This window comes from Osmerus eperlanus, chromosome 14, assembly GCF_963692335.1.
Source record: "Osmerus eperlanus chromosome 14, fOsmEpe2.1, whole genome shotgun sequence".
Lineage (NCBI taxonomy): Eukaryota > Metazoa > Chordata > Actinopteri > Osmeriformes > Osmeridae > Osmerus > Osmerus eperlanus.
This window is the reverse complement of record NC_085031.1, coordinates 9,362,108-9,383,987: the sequence shown is the minus strand read 5'-3', so window position 1 is coordinate 9,383,987 and position 21,880 is coordinate 9,362,108. Positions and strand designations below refer to the sequence as shown.

Sequence of the window (21,880 nt, the reverse complement as noted above, 5' to 3'; positions counted from 1 at the left end):
ACACGTAGCAGACGTAGATCTATTGGCCAAAGTTTAAATCCAGACCGTGATTGTGATTATGATGTCGGTAATATTAGCATGATTACATTACCCTAGTCTTTTTCTTCTCTTCATAATTGTTACTGTTAATACATTAAACGTATAGGCTATGTTTTCCTCTGCACCATATTACATCTGTCTTTCATATCTCTGACCAGGTGTTTGTATGCTTGATTTAATTGGGTTTAATGAAGGACAGTGCAATCTTAGTTAAAAAAATGAACTGTACTAAAATGAAGATTAACAGGATATGTCAGTTAAGGATTGTGGAACAATTTGGGTAGATATCACTGAAAATAAACTAGAAATGTTGAAAATGCTTGACACAGGCACACACACAAACACGTGCACAAACAACACAACTACTTGGTTCGTTGCAGTTTCTAATAGAAACGACACAAATGCTCTATGTACATAATGGGGTGTAGATACATATTTAAGTGGAGCCGGTGCTTGTGGCCCTTCTGTCTGGTGAAGATTAAGCTTTACAAAGTCTATAGAAGGATCCCTCTGTCTGTCGACCTCTCTCTCTCTCTCTCTCTCTCTCTCTCTCTCTCTCTCTCTCTCTCTCTCTCTCTCTCTCTCTCTCTCTCTCTCTTGTACCTTGAGATTAAGCAAACCTCTGTCCAATTTAACAAGCGTGGGACGATGTCACTTCAAAGGCATGCCGTGAATTATTCGCATATAACAGATTTTTGTGAGCAGTGTGCGTGCGAACAGGAGCTTGCAAAAATGTGTGTATGCAAGTATGTGTATAGGCTTATGTATGCATGTGTGTCTGTATGCAAGTGCATCAGGACACGTACATTGTGATTGCAGTTTTGTGTCCATGTTTACACACTTGCGAACACACCAGCTGTAGGATTGGCAGTGATACTATGGAGAACAAATACCCCATCATTTTAGTCTGGCGGGTCATTGAAAGGCATGTGAAACTGTGTATATGTACAGTAACAGAGATACATACATCCATTACACTCCAGTCTCTGTTAGCAAGCCAGTCTCTGTTAGCAAGCTCTGTATGTCAGGCTGCCAAAACATATCAACACAACCCTCTCATTCATGATTCAAAGCACAGAGAGCAAACAGATTATGTAATACAATACTGACGAACTTCAGCCTAGGGGAGGAGAGGACACAGCCGAGAGAAAAGCCGAGAGGAGGGGGATGTAGGAAATAGAAAGAGTGACAGAGTGGGAAAAAGAGAGAAGGTACTCCTCAGAACAGGGTGGATGAAAGAGTGATAAAGGCACCAGGGAGTCATCTGAGTGGAGGGAGGAAGTAGAGAGAAAGTGAAGGAGAGAAGTAGGAGAGGGGAAAGAGAGATGCATCATCAGCGCTAAGTCAGATGGGTCCCAGAGGTTACTGGGAAGGACCTCAGAAGACCTTCATGCTCTCTTTTATCTATTCCTCTCTTTCTCTCCCCCTCTCTCTCTCTCTCTCTCTCTCTCTCTCTCTCTCCCTCTCTCTCTCTCTCTCTCTCTCTCTCTCTCTCTCTCTCTCTCTCTCTCTCTCCCTCTCACACACACACACACTAACCATCACCATCATCATGACCACAATCTACTCTCTACATGTCTGTGTGAGTCTCCCCTCCCCCCTGTTGGTCTTCTTTACAGTGTTACAGCAGTGCTCATCTAACTGCTCTGTTTGCCCCCAATTCCGTAGCTCATCTCTCTCATCTTTGCAGGGTGTTGTTTGTAGAGGGGGGGCAAGCCATGCTGGGTCGATACCATTGATTGGAGTTTGCGCGTGTGTGTGTGTTTGGGTGACCTGTCGATTTTATATTCTCTCACTTAGTGGGCAGTTGAGAGTACACAGTCTACCTGGGGGTTGAAGTCGTCTGACAGACAGAATAGACAGCTTGAGAGGATGTTGTTATGTCTGGGATTTTCAGGTCTCCTGGAGACATGCTTATTAACAGAGGTGCTGCACAATTAGAGACAGAGCAAGAGAGGGAGAAACACAGAGAGAGAGAGAGAGAGAGAGAGAGAGAGAGAGAGAGAGAGAGAGAGAGAGAGAGAGAGAGAGAGAGAGAGAGAGAGAGAGAGAGAGAGAGAGAGAGAGAGAGTAAAGAGAGAGGGTGTGTGTGTTATCCACGGTCTTGGTTACATAATACATAATTCCCCCGATTCAGAAAACTGCACGGCATCTCAACCAGTGAGTGTTCTGGCATGAGCATGCATGATTGCACACACACACATGCGCACACACACATATTCTAGGATTCTTACTGGGGAGGAAAAGCCAGGCTTGAACTCAATGAGAATGACAGATTACCCAAGAAGACACTGTGTTGAAATATGATTATTAAAAGTAAAATGAAATGAGTGCAGTTAGGCTATGATGATGATGAGTTTTTGAATGGTTTTGTTGTCATGCTTGCCATGTGCTTTGCGTGATGTCTGTTTTCTATCATTACATTTCAGCACTATGAAGTAGGTCTGATTCAAACCTATTTAACGCACAAATGTCAGATGAAGTCGACTTCTCCTTAAAACCTTAAGCCATGAGGATGTACCCCCACCTACTGGTAATTGCACAGTATGACCCTCACATTGATTTCAGCCACCTTCAGTTTTCCAAAGCATGCAGTTTCACTCAGTCAGTTTAAGTAGCCTAAATCTAAATCCAACCACCATTAATTTTAAGGTGTCAGCTCATGAATATTTATCATAACTTATTTTAAGTAATTCCAACTGCAACTTTTTCAAAATTCAAAAGGTTAATTGTATCTGTGGAACATGACATTAAGCAAGACATATGTAATTACCAAAAGGTTAAAGCTAACAGTCCCCTAAGCACTGATTTTAGGCCAGATATGTACTCATCCTCAGCATGGCTTCATGTCAGGCTGAGGAATATCATCTGATCCCAAGTCAGTCATTTTGAAAATGGTATGACATTAGCGCATGTTGAATCAGTCAATTGTCTTATAAAATGTTAATTTATAGGTTCATAGGTCAACAATTTATTTAACAAAAACATCGAAACATCGAAAGGTGCAAACCTGATCATTCAATACTCCTACAAGTTGTGTTTTTACAAATATAATAATTTTGTAATATAAAGTATATAGAATTACATAAATGAACATCAAGTCTTTAAGAGGTATCCATAAGAATCAAAAGTGATTTCTGGTCTGTTTCTACAAATCCAAACTAGCCTAACGATTGCCAATATTTAATGTTCTTGATATCACAAGGAGAAATCCGCATGTTTATTCTCTGAATTGATCAAACAGAAGAACTGAACCTGCAATGGAGTAAACACCTGGGGATTCTATTGGAATAATCTGTCAGATATCATCTATGTCTGTATTATTCTCATATATTTTATCTTGGTCAACAGACATGTTGGAACTATTTATTCAGTGGTCCTTACATTGTTCTGGAGGGAGACACAGCGGAAATCAATGGGACCTGAGTTTAACAAAAGGTACTGCAAATATTAAATTCATAAATATATAGACTTACATGATTTAACAAAATATTGAGTGTGAAATCCATGTTGTTGCTTTAAATCCAGTGAGTGCTAGTTTTAACATTTCTGTATCTTTCACTCTTTTGGTCTTTCCACCAATTTCTCACCTCTTTTTGAAATTTAAGTTTTAAGCATTTGGGCTTTAAATAGGTTCAAAATAAACATTCTTAATCTACTACTGAGTCTTCTTGCTTAAACCAGCCTTGACAGATCAAAATATGCTCACCTATTACCTATTATTATTAAGTAGGGGATCTAGAGAAGACCACCTCATGGGTGTTGGCACAGCACGTCAGTTAATTAAAACTCCAAAAAATAATTTCAGTCAGTGGACAGAAACACAGACAGGATTGTGGTCAGAGTGACCAAAACAGGAAGTTCTGATCTGTTCTGACTAGATGAGCTTTATGATACTCAGCTCCCTGATCTGAATGAAAAATAAGATGGCTCATTTGATCCTCAGCGAACCTTTACCACTGACCCCAGTCTTGTAAGAGAGATTAAGCAGTTAACAAGAACATAATAAGGTGACTTTGGCAGGGCTACATTAATTCCTGTAGCTTGCAGGCTACGAGTTGTGCTTATTGCAGGAGCTTCTGACACGCTCGTCAAGGTCAATGGGTTTTCAAAGGCTTTGGAATAAGAGCAAATGCAACCTGGTAAGGCATGACAATTGCTCCATCAGCAACGGCTACAAGAGACTGACGTGGCGTTTGTCTGTTATGTGTTTTCTTGATCGTGGTAACTGCTGATCCTTTTCTTCTTAGAACCATAATTGTTTTGTGATAGGGAATAGCGTGTAGGCCAACTGGTGCCACAAATGATTATCTTTTCAGTTATGTACCTTCTTCTGATCCAATTTATAGGGGTTTCTCTCACAACACAATGCATTTTAAGGTACTTCTGCTTAAGTTCATGTGTTCTCATTGTCATAATGGAAGTTTATGTGGAAATGTATAGAACAACTGCCACTGTACAAGGGCAGTTATTATTAAAGGAGTCAGATGGCTGAGCGGGCTAGTAATCAGAAGGTTGCCGGTTCGATTCCCAGCCGTGCAAATGACGTTGTGTCCTTGGGCAAGGCACTTCACCCTACTTGCCTCGGGGAAAATGTTCCTGTACTTCCTGTAAGTTGCTCTGGATAAGAGCGTCAGCTAAATGACTAAATGTAAAGAAATAATCATTTATTTAATATTTTTCTACATATGATTGCTACTAAAACAATAACAGCATCACACTGTTTGTTTTTCAGTTCCGTCATATTATAATGGAATTGTGATGAATTTTATTCTGCATCTCGACAAGACTTACTTTCAAGCATTGATAAGCAACATTGTTAAGGTCACTCGGAGACAGTATAATAGTAACATTTATATTTAAATAAAAAAAACTACAATGGAAGTGTTTTTTTTAGGAATAATTTATTGCCAGTAGGAAAGCGTGAGCTAGTGGCAGTATTTCAATAAAAACCTTAACAAGACCATAGCATTGCTCACACACACACACACCTGAAAAAGTCATGTGTCCATGAATAACTTTGCACTATAAATATATTGGGTCCCATTTTCGTGGTGGAAAAATAAAGAGGTTCCAAAGTCGCAATTTACAAACAAAACAAATAAAAATTAAAGAACAACACAATAATATGCAGTCGCTCTTTCAAAGACCCTTTTTGAAATGAGTAGGAGACGTTTCACTTAACAGATACATTGTGTGTGTGGGAAAAGTACTCTTCTCCTCTTTTTTTCAATTAAACTTTTTTTGTAGTGAATGATCATACAGTAAGGCTGATAAAGTCACACCATTTAACTTGTGTCTATTTTTGGGGGAAAAGAAAGCATAAAATATCTACAAAACCTAGCAAACCTCAAAATCAAACTGTACATTTACATTTACATTGGAAATGAATGAGGATTGATATAAAAAAAATCAGTTTGCATGATTTTATCTATACAAATACAGATCTTGAAATATTTCATCTTTTTTTTCTCTGAAGATCATTATCATGTGTGTTTCTCTCTGTTATTCGGACATACATCTCAACATAGATATGTAAGACATGTAATTTCTTGTGCATGATGACTGTCACTTAAAGCAATGACACAGTCTACTCAAAATGTGGGTTTTCCAGTACTGTGGGAGTTACACTGAGAACTGAGGGCAATGCCTTAGCCAAGCGGCCTTCACAGACAAAAACCAGCCCCAACACCCCCCTGTTGAGTGACAAAACAGATTTGTGTGTGTGTGATGTTTGTGTATGTATGTGTGTCAGTATATCTGTAGTGTATGTCATTGAGTGTTGGTGATATGAACAGTGAAACATAAAGAAAGAGGCGTTTGGGGGGGTTTCAGGCACTTTTGTTTGGATCCAGTGTCAGACTTCAGTGTGCTGTTGGGAGTCCAGAGCAGGGATGGCCAGCCGCTCAAAGTGGCCCTCGTCGCCGCTTTCGTAATCGCTCATCATCACCTCCGACTCCTCGCAGCACGCTGACATGTCCGAGCAGGAGGCCGTGGACGTGTACAGCGACAAGGACATGTTGTCCAGGGCTGGGGCCTCGTAGTCCCGTCCGTAGCCCATGGTGTAGCCCCCCCGGTAGCCCCCGGCGCCCATGGTGGAGGGCGGAGTGGCAGCGGTGCTGCTCGCGATGGTAGCGGTAGTGCTGGCTCCAGGCACGTGGGCCGGCTGCCCGGGGTAGTGGTGCTGCGGCAGGTACTGGTTAAGGCTGTACAGCTGCGGTAAGGGCGGCCGTTTCCGAACGCCGCCGGGGCTGGTAGGAGGCGGGGCCAGGGTGTCGTAGGGCTCCCCGTACTCAGGCAGAGGTGGGGGAAGATCCTCGTGGGCTGGGAAATCCTCTGGCGGGGGAGGAAAATCACTCTCAATGTCGTAGCCGCCGGGATAGTAGTCGGTGTCGATGGCGCTGGGGTCGCTGTACAGGGGGGCCGGGGACTCCACAACCTCATACTGAGGAAACTCCTGGATTCCAGGAAGTTGAACACTTGGCATCCAATCAGACGTGTCCCAGTGATAGCCTATTAGAGAGCAGATTATTAGTAGGATTATACCACAAAATCACTGTTGGGTGTGTGGGTTCCTGTTTATAAACAGAAGACACACAATTAAGACACAAAACACTGTGTTAATGTTAAAAAAACACCATGCAACAGCAATGTAACACACCATTACAACATGAAGCATTCAAATCCACATTTACGGTCCAGAGCACTTCACAAAGGATTGTAGGTAAATACACACAAGGATACACAACAAGGATACAGACAAAACAAACAAAGGTAAATGCTGATTTAGATGTGATCAACACAACACAAGCACTGCACTTGATCAGATGAGACAATAATGTATTTAAAAAAATAAATTATTATAACATAGATGTACATATATGATCTAGAAATCATTGTTTCTAACATCTTTCAATGGTTATAGACTGGGGTGTCTAAAAGCACCTGGGTGATATTACTCAATCTGTTAGGGTCGAGGTTACCAATGCAGAAAGACAAAGAGTCGAAGGGATTTGTGCTGTGACAAAATAAGTATTTTGTCTCATATCTCATTACTGCTGACCATCAATAAAATTACCAATCTATCTGTAGTTTTCTTCTCTAGGTTGGCTTTGATTACATGATGATTTAAGTAAAACAATGAAGAAAAAACACTATACTGTCACAGCACGAATGCCAAAATACTGTCATGCAAAGTGATTAATTTAACTTATTTGACAAATCTTAGCAATATCCAAGCAGTAAACATGCATGTGTGGCAATAATGTGCAAAGCATCCGGGAATGCCTTGCGAAGCCTGCACAATCAGGCAGACTACACAGAGAGTTTACAGCACAGTCATACTACATAGATACAATAGTTATGGGAGTGGGCTTCAGGCAAACAAAGATAGAAAAATCACCTCTTGGATTCTTGAGCTCGTGAGCCAAAAATGACTCTTTTGACGAGGCAAGAAAGAGAGGAGAGAAAGACAACAAGTCAAGAATAAGTTCATAAACTGGGAGATAAAGTCACAGTAGAATCCATAACCATAATGGATGAATGTGACAGAGAAAACAGAGGAGTAAAACAACTTAGTGACCTGGGAGAAGGAGGCAGACTATGGCTGCAAGACAACAGACTGGCCATTTCCTTACACAGCTGTGAACCAATGATGGGTGAGAGGAACCCACTGCAGACTCCCAAGGTGATTCTACCTTGGCAGCTGTTCCATCTTTGACATATGTCGTTCTCATTTTCTCAATTCTCACTGCTTATTCAACACATCTTTAAGTTCAAGTCACCGCTTGAACGTTCCAAATATTGTAGATGCTGGATAAGGAAATGGCCGTTCTGTGAAAGTTCCTATTCATCCCAACATACGAGGAAAACAGATAAAAAAATACAAAAGGACTATACTACTGGAGATGAGAACAGAAAACCCCACAGACAGATGAAGCTCCACAGGTGGGTAGGGGAGGATGAAGTAATAAAGGAATACCTTCTCCTCCCACCGAGTCAACAGCAGAGTTGACAAGGTGGATTACTGTCACTAGGGAGGCTTGTGAGAGGAAGGAGGAGGTGGGAGGTGAGAGAAGTCTGCCGTTAGTACAAACGTTTTGGTTGAAAATAGAGTGAATCACAATGAAAAGAAGAAGAAAAAAAAAAACGTGGAAAAAAATGATTGTAAAATGTAGTGCGAGGAGTGAGATGTCAACTCTTAAATTTCCAACAATCCACCTCTGGTTGAGGACAGATAGACTTGATCGATTACATACAGTATCTAGCGCTTTCCGGGTGCGGTGGAGGACGAGACGGGACACGCGTACTAGGGCTGATGTTTAGGGGTGTTGGTACCGCAGGAGAGGATGTGTGAAGGAGGGGAGGCATCCTTGACTACTGGTCACAACATGGGTGGGACGAGACACCGTGGATGAAGGGTGGGTGGTGTCGAGTATTTTACGGCAAGAGAACACACACCAGCAACAGACTGAGATGCCAGGGGAAGGGGTGCCATTGACCATACAGAAGGAAGGATCAGTGTGAAATTCTCAAGGGATACAAAAACGAAATCCAGTTCCAAAATCGATAATTTCTTGTATTTTGTGTCCAGGACGATCAACCTGGACACATAACAACTGTTTCTTTCTGGAAAGGGTCAAGTACAGATGAAGGTGACATGATGGCACATACACTCCCCATACCCCGAGAGCTCTGAGGCCCCTGGAAGGAGCCCACAGGGGTAGTCAAGGGGAGATGAGGTGGGTCAGGATAAACCATCATATGTACTTTTATCTACCCTGGAGCAATGTCCCTTGTTGCCTTCTTCAAACATCCATCTGCGACTGGATTTGGTTCAAAAACAACAAGGACACACACACAAGAAGAAACAGACAAAAAGGAAGCAAAAAAGTAGAAAAGAAAGAGCATGCAGGTAAATAATTGAGCAGAAGTCAAAAACAGAAACCCTACCGCAAGCTGACTTTGTGTCACAAATATAAATTAGGTAAATAAAGAGTCTGCTCCTTGGAAAAAAGAAAAAAAAACTGGAATGGAAATGCTTTTATCGTATGCCTTGAGAATCTCTGGAACCCTGGTTGATTGCTTCCTTCAGTAGCGGGGAAGGTGATAGCAGGACTTACGGGATGGACCCCTAGTTAAAACCGTGTTCTGGTCCGGTGGACCGATTTGATCCATATGGGAGCTGAGGCCCCGCAGCAAAGAAGGGGAGAGAAAAGAATCACATGACTCAGAGCCCGCCACCGATCGGGCTGATGGGATCCCGGGGTGCAGAGCAAGAGGAGTTAGCATGTAGACACGCCGGTCGCTAGAATTGAGAGAGGTGGGTGGCTAGCACTCGAATATGAAACAGCATCTGTGCAAAATGTGTCACTTGTCAAAGTTTAGGACAAGGTCATGTTAAAGTAAACATAGTCTGAACTGGTTCATCTGGGAGAGATAGGTATCTTTTGGATGTGAGATATAATCTTGTGGAAAAGCTGTGAAAAGTTGAAAAAGGTGCCGGTGTCGGAGTTGAGGAGACTTACCATTGTCGTCACAGGACTCTGACTGGAAGGAGCTGAGGGAGTGGACCTCAGACATGCTCTCTCTAGTGTTGTAGGGGTGGCAGGCGCTGTCCTCCACCGGCTTCTTGGTGAGGCATGGGTCCAAGTCCACCACTTTAGCTGGCGGGGGAAGGCATTTTAACAGGATGTGTCAAACGTAGATGTCAGCATCAAGAGAAACAATGAATCAACAGCAAGAACATGACATGCAAGGCTCCAGATTCAGATTTGGGACTCATGGCTTGGAGCTTACCGTCGTAGTCGTAGTCCCAGCTGGGCTTCTGGATGGAGTCGCTGTCCGAGACCGAGTTGGATGGCGGCGGAGGCGGGAGGTTGGGCGCCACGCTGCACACCGCCACCGTCTTCCGGTGTCCGTGCACAGAGTCTGGGTTGAATGTGCTGAATTCCGGGTGCTCCGGGATGGCCGAGCCCTCGAAGGAGTTGCGGTCCAGGTTGTTGCGGGAGTCGCTGGGGATGCTGGGAGTGTAGGAGATGGGCCTGACAGGGACCTGCGGCGGGACATCCGAGTAGATGTTCTTGCTCAGCTTGGCGTCGAAGTACGGCCTCTGCAGGAAGGAGTGCGGCCCGGACGAGCCTCTCAGGTGCTTGTCGTCGTCGTTTTTGGACCTGCCACCTCGGCATGCCCGCTTGCGGACAAGCACGAACACGAGGACCAGGAGGAAGATGCTGAACACGAAGACCACGATGCCTATGACCTCCTCCAGCCCGATGTTCCAGGAGGTGGAGACAAAGTCGTTGCGGACAGCCGAGCGCAGCTCGCACAGAGAGCCGCTGAAGCCTGAGGAGCAGTTGCACCTGTAGGATCCGTAGGTGTTCTGGCACTGGCCTCCATTGGAGCAGGGATTCTTCAGGCACTCGTCCATGTCGCTGAGGCACCTGGAACACAGCGGGGGGGCAGTCAGGGACAGAACAAAAAAATGTGGTGTGTTATTCTGTACTCTACAGATAATGAAATGCAGTTCAGGGTGAGGGACACTTCTAGGTTTTAGAAGTCTCTAGAAGGTTTTAAATCCTGCGTACCTGTCGCCCTGGAAGCCGGGCTCACACTCACAGACGGGGCCGTCCAGGCTGTCAATACACTTGCCGCTGTTCTTACAGGGATTGTCTGTGCAGTATGGCCCCAGCTGGCACCTGTAGAGCAGGAAAAACACTCATGCGTCACATTCCTCTTAATACTAAGTCTGGTGAAAAATGACATCTACACTGCCATAGATTGGGTCCATATTGAATTTGTAGTCACTGACGCGAATGTGCAGATTTTTTATGTATTTTATATTTTTATACCACGGATCAAATTACAGAAGCCATTTCCAATCAGATCAGTGTGCTAGTTATCTACAGGTGGGCCAGACTGATCGCAATTTCAGATAGAGGTAATGGAGCAGTAAGAAGCATTACAGGCTATAAAGAAAATACATCTTTTATGTCTTTGGGCCTGTAGAATGGGCCTTCCCGGGAGGGAAGATATGAACAGAGAAATGCCTATACCAGCTATCTGCAGGACACAGACCCCCGGCCAGAGCTTTTATTACGGTTGAAAAGTTTCATTCAAAACTGGTCGGTTTCTCCCAATTTGATAGTTTAGTTATGAAAATGTGCAGGTGACGCGTATATGTGTGTTGGCAAGGAACAGAGTAGTGTAATGCTGTGTGTGTGTGTGTGAGGCGTGCACGTGTGTGTAAAGACAAACCGTTGGCCTGAGTACTGCCCTCTGCACTGGCAATAGAAGTCATCGGAGCGAGGCACGCAGGTGCCCCCATACAGACATGGATTGGAAGCGCAGGGACTGACGCCAACCTCACAGTGTGTGCCCATGAAGGAGACCGGGCACTTACAGAAGAAGCCTGGAGGGGGGAGGGAAAGGTGAGATTGTCGTAGCTCATACTCAGAGAGGCTGTGGGTCGCTAGAAAGAGCAAGCCGGTTGGGGGAGGGGACACACACACACACACACACATACAAAGAGATCCTGGGAAGGGGAGGTGACAATACTAGCATACCTCCGTTGGGCAGAGAGGAGCAGGTGCCACCGTTGGTGCAGGGGTTGCTGGAGCAACCGTCGGCAGGCATGAGGAGCGCGCAGCCGGGCGCCACCTCCACCACCTCCTCCAGCACGGCGTGAGCGCGCTGGGCCTTGGTGTTGAGCGGCAGCTCCTGCCCGTTGAGTACCATGCCCTCCATGCAGCCCCGCAGTCCGTTGGTGACGGGCAGACTGCGCCCGTGGCGCCCGGCGGCCGAGTGTTGCCGTACGTGCCCGCCGAAGTACAGGTTGTTGTCCAGGTTGAGGGTGCGCAGGGTGCCCGGCGCCGTGCCCGAGGCGGCGTGCACGCGGTCCAGGACCAGCTTGGCGTAGTTGCCGTCCACCTCCAGGGAGACGGTGTGCCACTCGCCGTCATTGACCTGGGTGCTGTGCACCGACACGATGCCCGGCCCGCTGCCGCAGTCAAACTTGTACTGCAGACGGCCGTTCACGATCTGATGTGGGGGCGAGAACGGGCCAGAGTGGGGGGGAGATGGAAAGATGGGGGACGGGAGGGGACAGGGAATAGAGAGAGATGTGGGGGGTTGAGAGAAAGGAGGAGGTTTAACGTGCTTTGTAAGCATTCTAGTGCTGGACGGCCACAACTGCTCACCCGCTTGTGAAGCTATTCATTTGTAGTGGATGAGTTCAGTTCATCACTTTCAATGAGCCCTCGAAAAAATTACAGCTGAACTAGAATAAACAACTAAGGCTTTATCATGTTCTGCACAAGCAAAGTACAGTTGCGCTCAGTCCGTTGTTGAACAACTGGTAAAACATGTACAGGATATTCTGCGATTGGGGGGTGCTGTGGTGTAATATGGTCCCACACCAGAACAGACAGGGAGGTAATGGAGACCCTGTTAAGCCTGCCAGGTCTCCCTGTTCAAAGTCTGCCACCCCGCTCTCCCACGCCACTAGCTCCCCTCAGAGAGGAATGTGTGAGAAAGGACTTTGTGCTTCCCTCCCAGAACAGAAATAGTCCCTGTATGTGTGTGAGTAAGACTGTGTGTGTGTGTATGTATTTTCCTTCAGCCCACTGATGCATTCCCAAAGCCCCTTCACCTAAAAAAACCCTCTCCAAATGGCCACCACAGATGTAGAGCAGTAGACACAGAGGAAGGTGGCCAGGGGGGGGCTGGGTATTGTAGTTCTTTGGTTATCAAGCAGATCACACATAGGATAAAACGGGCTCTGATAGGTGATAAAACACGAGCTGACAAGTCTGCGAGGAAAATGGAGTGCTGGTGGAAGACTACCAGTGTTCTGTCACTCAGCACTCTGTTCTGACGAGGCGTGCTCCTAGCACGATGTTGGTTTATAGAAAGTGCACACAAACGCACTGACACACACACATACACACCTCCAGGATGCTGTAGTCGGTGCCCTTGGCGTACATGACGGTGGCATGGTTGGAGAAGGTCCTGAGCCTCAGGGACAGCTTCATCTCCTCCTTGTTCTCGTTCTCCATCAGACGGTACCGGACATAGCCGCTGCCGTTAAATGTCAGAGAGTGCCCGTCTGAGGGGGAGAGGAGGAGAGAAGAGGGGGGAGAGGAGAAGAGGGGGGAGAGGAGAAGAGAAGAAGGGGGAGAGGATGGAAGAGGGGGGAGAGGAGAAGAGAAGAGGGGGGAGAGGATGGAAGAGGGGGAAGAGGAGAAGAGAAGAGGGGGGAAGAGGAGAAGAGAAGAGGTGGGAGAGGATGGAAGAGGGGGAAGAGGAGAAGAGAAGAGGGGGGAGAGGATGGAAGAGTGGGAAGAGGAGAAGAGAAGAGGGGGAAGAGGAGAAGAGAAGAGGGGGGAAGAGGAGAAGAGAAGAGGGGGGAGAGGATGGAAGAGGGGGGAGAGGATAAGAGAAGAGGGGGGAAGAGGAGAAGAGAAGAGGGGGGAGAGGATGGAAGAGGGGGAAGAGGAGAAGAGAAGAGGGGGGAGAGGATGGAAGAGGGGGGAGAGGAGAAGAGAAGAGGGGGGAAGAGGAGAAGAGAAGAGGGGGGAAGAGGAGAAGAGAAGAGGGGGGAGAGGAGGATGGAAGAGGGGGGAGAGGAGAAGAGGGTGGAGAGGAAGGAAGAGGGGGGAGAGGAGAAGAGAAGAGGGGGAAGAGGAGAAGAGGAGGATGGAAGAGGGGGGAGAGGAGGAGAGAAGAGGGGGGAGAGGATGGAAGAGGGGGGAGAGGAGGAGAGAAGAGGAGGATAGGAGGAGAGAAGAGGGGGGAGAGGAGGAGAGGAGAGAAGAGGGAGAAGTTTATAAAGTAAACCCATTCACCATTAAAGGAGGGATGAAAGAGATAGAAAAGCAAAGGGAGGAAAAAATAAAGGTGTGCGTGAGTGTGTTTGTGCGTGTGTTCGTGTACGCAGGGAGTGAGGAGGAGGTCAGAGGTGTCTAGCAGACAGGGTGGGAGGCGAGCGTTCCTACCGGAGCACTTGCCCCTCTTGCCATCTGGGCACACGCAGCTATACTTGGCCTCCTTCTGGTCAGCTACACACTCCATGCCCTCTGGACAGGGGCTGGCCTCACATAGCTTGTTCAACAAGGGGCAGCTACCACCTGGAACACACACACAGGAGCACAGGGTCACGGAATGCACCTGCTCCATAACAACATGGGTAGGTGGTGGTGTTGTGTGTGTGTATGGCAGGGAGGGGGTTGTCGAGGACAGCGTGTTGACTATGGAGTCTTTGTGTACGTCAGGCTTTGTGCGTCTGTCCTAATGGGTCAGTCGCTGGCTCTGTTTGGGTTTGTGTGTGTCCAGGTGCGTGTGTGTCGTCCCCCTACCTTCACACTGGCAGGTGGCGGTGCGCAGGTGGCGGGGGGTGACGAAGCTGAGGCGGGCGGTGCTGTAGGTGGACATGGCCGTCTTGTCGAGCGTCACTGCCTCGTCGCAGTAGCGGAGCGGGCAGTCCAGCCCGGCGCACAGCTTCATGACCACGCGCACGATGCGCACGCCCGTCATCTCCTCGATCACCGCCGCCGACGAGTTCAGCTTGCGGAACACAACCTTCACAGGATAAAAGCATGTCGACTTTTTTTTTTTAAGACATCAAATATTCTATTCATACAAAATATGTTACATAACATGTAAATATATAACTTGGGGTTACATCAGCTTCGGATAAAAATGTCTGCTCAATGATTTCTTATGAATTCACTGGCATGTATTTTCATGCTCCTAGATAGTGGTTAAGTTTCATGAGCGTGGGCTGAAGCCCCTTGTGCTTTGAGTGGTGACTCACTCATCAACACACGCACACACACGCACACACACAGAGGTAGAGAGAGGCTGGGGCTGACCTCCTGGGGCTGGTAGGGGCTCCCGGACCTCTCCAGGGCCAGCAGCACGTCCAGGTCCCCAGAGGACTGCTCTGCAGGCTGGAGGCTGACCAGCTGGACCTCGCTCCTCCGCACCCCCGCGATGTTCCTCAGCGCGCGCTGGAAGTTCCGCCAGTAGTCCCCGATGAACTCCTCGGGCGCGATGGCGGCAAAGCGCACGCCGATGGAGTTGTCCAGCGCCTGGCTGGGCGCCTGCCGCACGTGCACGTTGACGTCGGCCGCCGTGGTGAAGCGTCCGTCCGTCACGGTCACGTTGAGCGGGTAGTGGCCCACGTCCAGCGGGCGCTGCGCGATCACCTTGCCGTCGGAGGCGGAGACGGAGAACAGGGCGCCGTCCGTGCCCGCGGCGGCGGAGTAGGAGGGGGCGAGGCTGTAGGTGAGCGTGTCGTAGACGTCCTGGTCGGTGGCGTGGATCTTCCCCAGGACGCCGCCGGGATACTCGTCGCCGGCCGTGGAGATGTAGATGTCGAGGGGTAGGATGGCCGGAGGGTAAACGCTTTCCTCGATGATGCGGACGCTGATGAAGGTGGTGGACAGGAGCTGGGGTTTACCACTGTCTGACACCTGGGGGAGGGAGGGAGGGGGAGAGGGGGAGGGAGGAGAGGGTTGAGTCAGCTAACAGGTCGCAGAAAGAAACGCTGTGTCTGTTTCCTACCACTGGAGGGCACACAAGCACTTCCATGCTCACCAGACCAGTCAAAAAAGAGACTTTCCGGTTTTTTTCAACTACACTTACTGTATTATTATACACCGAGTGCGAGCCTAAATGTTGTTAGATGCACATGGCTCAGACTAACACTGATATGAACCTATGCAGACTGATATAAACGGATGATCTCCCTACAACTCGTCTAAAGAAAAAAGAAAACGAGTGAATGTACATCTTGTAGCGCTTTCAATTTGTTTTCCCATCTCCTTCTTATCCTGTCTGCCCACTCTGTCTCTCCTTCTCACTCACTCGCTTACTCCCCTCTCTTTCTCTCTCCTTCCTTCTCTCCGCCGAGTGTACCAATCACAACCCCGCTGCGTGTTATCTGGCAGAACAAACGCCTCTCCGCTGGGAGAGGGCATCTCTGTGGCACGTTCTCGCACTGCGTGTGAGAGGCCAGCCGCTTTCTGAATATATTTCAACCTCACATCATAGCTGTGGCTTTCATACCCATCCTTAGATGACTTGTAGCCGCAAAAGGAGGGATTTTTTACTTCGGCAAAAGATGAAAGATGAGGGGAGAGAGAGAGGGTGTTACAGGAGGGAGTGCTTGGGAGGACAAGGGAATGAGCTTCTGGCCACAGAAAAGGCAAATACACGGGCAAAACGTATCGCCATGTACCACGTTGCCTAAGGCCTTTACGGAGGCCCTTTCCCGCACGTCCTCCCCTCTCTCTCTCCCCTACACATCCCGTCTCTGTCCCCTGTCACTATCGCAAACTAGCCGTGGCTCGTCGAGCGTGAAATAAACCCCTCTTCCTGTGCAGCAGCGCGGCTCACCTGGGCCTCCAGGAGGTAGTGCTCCCTGGCCCTCCTGTTCATCTCCCCCATGGCTTGCAGCTCCCCCTGCTGGCTGAGGGCGAACGCCTCGCCCTCGTTGCCGCCCACCAGGGCGAAGGTGAACGGGGGCCCGTTGTGGGTGGCGTCGCGGTCCGTCACAGTCAGCTGGAGGACGCTGGTCCCGGCAGGGCGGTTCTCCTGCGCAGGGAGAGACGGGGTTTAGGGTTGGACGTTGGATGTAGAGGTCAGCCTAGATAATAATATTCATTCAACCAATCAATCAATAAAACCGAATATGATTAAACTGAATATATCAAATTGTATATTTGATATAGCTCAAATGTTTATATATTTATAGTAAAGAAGGATGCTTGTGCTTGAGTGTACGATGGAGGGGTGGTGAGTGTCTGTGCAGCAACACATCGCGTTCAGCCACGGTAGCACCCAGCTTAGCACCTAAACACTGGCCTAAACTGGGTGATATCTGACATTCAAGAACAACTGAGATGGATCGTTTCTATTTTTAGCCTCCTCTGATGCCTCCTCATTTTCTCGATGTGTGTGTTCTCTCAACTGAGACCGGGGTCCCTTATTTTGCGCTCTCGGCGAGATTACTTTTTCAGTTTCTCCCAACACAGAAAAGCCTTCAATGCGTCATCACTCAGTAGCCGTCCAGCCCTCCCCCGTCTCTCCCACCCCCATCATCTCGCACATCGGCCCCTCCCTGCCTGCCTCCTGCAGGTGCATCCTGTCTCTCCTCACTTCTCCTCCTCCGCTCATCCATCACTCCTATCTTGCTTTCCTATCTATTCTTCTCCTCCCCATTCCCGCCTCGATCTTTTTCATTAGAATACTTCTGCTGCGTCCCTGCTGCATTTCAATCCACGCCTTCCCCTTATTTCCGCCCCCCCCCCTCACCTCTTCCTCGTCTTCTCCCGCTCTCGCCTTCTTTTACATTCAAAGGGCATTGTGTCTCTTTAATTCCCCCTCCCTCACTTCTCTTCTCCTTGCGCAGACATCCCACTCCTCCCCCTCCTTACCTCTCCCCTTCTCCTCTCTCTCTCTCTCTCTCTCTCTCTCTCTCTCTCTCTCTATGTCTCTCTCTCCCACCTGGATGATGAGGCTGTAGTTGGCCTGGGAGAAGATGGGTGGGTTGTCGTTGACGTCCGACACGTCTATGTTGACCGTAGCGCTGCTGGTGCGCGGAGGCGACCCGTTGTCGGCCGCCTGCACCGTGAGCGTGTAGCCTGACGTCTGAGGGAGAGGAAGGGCGGAAAAAGAGAGACAAGGAGAAAGAGAGACAGAAAAGATCATTAGTACTTCTCGGCCAGGTGTACTTATGCAAGAGATAAAACAGGGGAATTGACAGATGGATTTTCCCTGAGTCTGACTCCGCTTTGATTGGAGTCTACAGAGGGCAATTAGAGAGCACGTACGCATGCACGCACACACACACACACACACACACACACACACACACACACACACACACACACACACAGACACACACTAGACCTCTACCATTACAATTTCGAACCACACAAGGACTGCTAAAATAATCAGACAATAACATATAACACTGCTCCGACCTTCTCTCTGTCCAGCTGGCGTGCCACCTTAACCTCTCCTTTCAGCGGGTCGATGGTGAAGGGAGTGCCCTGGTTGCCCTCCACTATGGTGTAGCGGACCTGGTTGAAGGAGGGGCCATCTGCATCCTCAGCCATGACCTGGGAACACGCGCACAGGAGGGAGTCAGGAGCTGGGAGCCAAGGCCGAGGCGAAGGCATACAAGCGTGATCCCCGCACTGAAACAAACGTGATGGGAGCGGAGGACACGGCCGTGCACATGCTTTGGCAGCAGTCCTGAAGAAAACAGGGGCAGGAGAGAATCCGAAGGGAGGATACTGGCAGGCGGTGGAATTTCATCTCCACGTGGACTTTTTAATATCGAGGACGATTAGGCAGGCGGTGTGTACTTGATAGATGGCCAGGTGGATGGAAGAGGGTGGCGAGGGGGAGGAGGAAATGGAAGTCTGCATGGTGTAGAAGACGAGGAATAGATCGGGCAAGATGAGAAGAGGGAGGGATGCAGGCGAAATGTGAATGTCATTGGAGAGAAAGATAAGGAGAACACAAGAGGCAGAGGGAGAGGCAGGGGACGGGGGAGACTAGCTGGTACTTCTCCAGTCAGGGACTTAACGAGTCACCTGTCTTTAATTAAACACAGTGTGTGTGTGTGCTGGTGAATGCATGTGAGTTGGTGAATGGGTCGCTGCTACTCAGAGCATGAAGTGCTCACGTCCTAATTTAGCTCCGGAGTGGTCTGACACAGGTGCTCACTCATGACGGACAGAGGAGAGAAGGTGAGGAGGAGGAGGGGGGGGGGGGGGAGTGAGGGGGCAGCAGGCAGAAACAGCACAGTGAACGGTTGAACTGAACAAGTGTCTTAAGAGTACAGGCTTAAAGCAAGAGCGTTCCGTCAACGCGGCTGGCCCACCGTCGCTGTGGAAGGACAAGGGGTCAGAAGTCAGAGCGGGCAGACTCACCGCAACCACCGTCTTGCCAGGCTCCACGTCCTCGCCAACCACGGCGCCGTAGGTCCCCTGGCTGAAGGTGGGGCTGTTGTCGTTGACATCCGTCAGGTTGATGTTGACGGTGGCCATGTCGCTGAGAGGAGGCGTGCCTCCGTCCTTGGCCTCCACCGTCAGGTAGTACTCATGGGACACCTCGTAGTCCAGAGGCTCGATGACAAACACGTCGCCTGGGGTGGGGTGGGGGCGGAGGGAGGGAGGGAGGAAGGGAGGAGAAGCAGGGAGGGTTAAATTAAAGGAAAACAAACCAGGTAAAATAATCAAGGATTTCCCTCAGGCTATTAACCTACCTGCAGACATCGAGACTATGTTACTGTAAATCAATGGTATTATATAATAATCTGTAATCATGTTTCAAGTCAAGTCAGTGTGCATCTGAGAACATACCCGTCTTGGGGTCCACGCTGAACATGCCGTGCTCGTTGCCGCTGACGATGGCGTAGCCGATCTCCCCGTTGGCCTCGATGTCCCGGCTGGCCGCCAGAACCCGCAGCACCTGCGTCCCCACGGCGATGTCCTCCGCCACGGTGGCCACGTACTCGCGGCGCTCGAACACCGGCGGGTTGTCGTTGATGTCCAGCACGGACACGGTGACCTGGCTGAGTGAGGAGAGGCGCCGGGGCGAGCCCTGGTCGGTAGCACGCGCGCGCAGCTCGTACACCGCCTGCACCTCCCGGTCCAGCGGGCGCTCCAGGGTCACCACGCCGCTGCGCTCGTCGATGGAGAAGTGGCCGTCGGCCGAGTCAGCCAGCGAGTACAGGATGTCGCTGTTCATACCTGCGCACACACGGGGGCCGAGGAACAGGCGGTGAGGTACGCGCGGGAATTTCACCCCGAAAATATTCTTGCTTTGCGTCCTAAAAAATAAGCAGTTCACCAGGCATAAACACTAGCCCTGTGAATACATGGAAATCAGCCGAGGACTACTAGTGATGGCATATGCAGAGAAAGAAAAGTTTGTTTTGACACCAGCTCCCTTTGCAGCAGCCGACGCTAACAACAAGCACGCTCTCCTCATCACAACCATCAGTCATAGCTCCCCGCCCACGCCGCCGTCCCAGAACAACGAGACAAAGACGGATGGTGATAATAATGCTAATGTCTCTGCGGCAGGTGGCCCCTGTTCTGAATACATCGTTTCACTGGCGTTTATCAGGTGAGCGTCCCCTCCCATCTCCCTGGATCTCATTATCTACAGAGGAGAGGAGAGTTGGGGATGAGGGATGGGGGCAGGGGGCGGGGGGCAGGACAGGAAATATGGGGGAAAGAAAGACGGGGAGATGAAAAATAGGGAGGGATGGGGAGAGGAGGAGAGAGGTAGGGAGAGTAGAGTCAAAGAGAGACAGTGAGAGTAGAGGAGAGATGGAGAGAGTAGAGACAAGGACAACGAGAGAGAGATGAAGAGGGGGAGAGATTGTAGAGGAGGAGAGAGGTGAGCGCTAGCCAGCAGCACTGAGGTCTGCTTATTGCTCCTCCACATCTCTCCGATCACACCCAAGTCCTCAGATGGAAACTGCTTAATGACCAAGAAAGTGAATCGCTCCGAATCGTTTAGCAATATACATTCCTCTCGCCAAACATTTATAATGTTGGACGACTCCAGACTCCTTATTGGCCACACACAAATGAGCAATGGTAAAACCCCATGTTGCGCTGAGCTCTGGCTGCGTTCAGTTACGCCACACAGCCACACTTGAGGTGGGCCTACGCCAAAAAAACATCAGAACAGTGCTTAGCCTTGGGGCTACGGAGAGGCCGGGACAAATGGAAAGAACCAATTTGAAAGGAAAAAAGAAGGGTTAAGTCAGAGCAGCCAAAGGGATACTCTGACAGAAAGAACACGATATACTGGCGAGAGTGAAATAAGCAAGGTCAGAAGAGGGGGGCACCATCGAGGAACGTGTGTGCGTCTACATAACTAGTCTTTATCTCAGATCAAGGGCACCAGGCCGGTGTCTGTCTGAGAGTCCGCCTGGCGGCTTCTTCCCTGCGCCCCTGATGAATGCCGTGCTCGGAGCTACAGTGAAGGCAGAACTGAAGAGGGTAAGCATCAAGTGAAGCCTCTCTCAGGGAGGAGATGATAGGGCGGCTGCAGGGGACGGGCCGTGCCTGGAATGTGTGTGTGTGTGCAGGAGCGACTCGACAATGCAAGTACTGTGGCTCATCTCTTGATTCCATTGTTCGGTGGGGACAAATCTGTCGTACGGTGTGTGTGTGTGTGTGCGTGTGAAATAGAGAGAGCGTAGGAGGACTATCCAGTTCTTCTTGGCTGACTAACATAATGAAAGAATACAAATGGACTGTGGCAAATCAGTGTGTGCACCTTCCAACCTCCACCCAAACAATCAAATCCCCCCCAATCAAATCTCTCACCCTTCTTCTTCACCCTGACACCAAATAATCATCGCCCATGGCTAAGATAACAGGGTAACAACTCCCATCTCTCCATCTAATTCCCCTTGCTCAGAATGAAAGGTGAATTCCATGCTACTCCTACTGGCATTATGCCTCTGTTCAAAATGGATCCTGCACCCCTTCCCCCCCCACCAAACGCCCTCAAAGCCCTTGTCTGCTCTCCCTGTTCCGGAGACCCAGTTTGAACCTCCTGTTCAGTCTGTTAGAATGTCAACTCACTTTAAGAAGCGAGTCACAGAGAGAAAGAAAGAGAAACCATTTAAAAAGTCTGTCACCCGCTCTCTTGGTGCAAAGTGGAACAGGGATTTTTGCAGTACTGCAGGGCCTTGCTGCAGAGTGCACAAAAGCTGTGCACTTTGGATAAAAGCGTCTGCTAAATGCATAAATGTAAATGCATCTGTATGCAACAAAGGAAATGAACGTCTTTACCAAGGCTC

The 21,880-nt window shown here is 49.0% G+C and overlaps 1 protein-coding gene across 8 annotated transcripts in view; it reads right to left on the bottom strand.

Annotated features, from left to right (window-relative positions):
* Positions 1-4,726: 4,726 nt before the first annotated feature.
* Positions 4,727-21,880, bottom strand: part of fat1a (FAT atypical cadherin 1a) — a 68,616-nt gene continuing 51,462 nt past the window's right edge. For 2 of the 8 annotated variants that reach the window (XM_062477255.1, XM_062477254.1), the window contains exons 15-30: positions 19,416-19,805; positions 18,984-19,198; positions 18,027-18,164; positions 17,548-17,691; positions 16,438-16,635; positions 14,910-15,512; positions 14,394-14,616; positions 14,034-14,165; positions 12,987-13,144; positions 11,604-12,078; positions 11,296-11,449; positions 10,626-10,736; positions 9,838-10,481; positions 9,567-9,704; positions 7,442-7,477; positions 4,728-6,552 (exon numbers count right to left, since the gene is read on the bottom strand). In XM_062477255.1, the coding sequence (XP_062333239.1) occupies positions 5,897-6,552; positions 7,442-7,477; positions 9,567-9,704; positions 9,838-10,481; positions 10,626-10,736; positions 11,296-11,449; positions 11,604-12,078; positions 12,987-13,144; positions 14,034-14,165; positions 14,394-14,616; positions 14,910-15,512; positions 16,438-16,635; positions 17,548-17,691; positions 18,027-18,164; positions 18,984-19,198; positions 19,416-19,805 (4,415 nt within the window). In that variant the 3' untranslated portion in view covers positions 4,728-5,896. Of the gene's footprint in view, positions 6,553-7,441; positions 7,478-8,020; positions 8,081-9,161; positions 9,224-9,566; positions 9,705-9,837; positions 10,482-10,625; positions 10,737-11,295; positions 11,450-11,603; positions 12,079-12,986; positions 13,145-14,033; positions 14,166-14,393; positions 14,617-14,909; positions 15,513-16,437; positions 16,636-17,547; positions 17,692-18,026; positions 18,165-18,983; positions 19,199-19,415; positions 19,806-21,880 lie in introns of those variants that run through there. The other 6 variants (XM_062477260.1, XR_009932101.1, XM_062477257.1 and 3 more) reach the window with 6 other exon arrangements.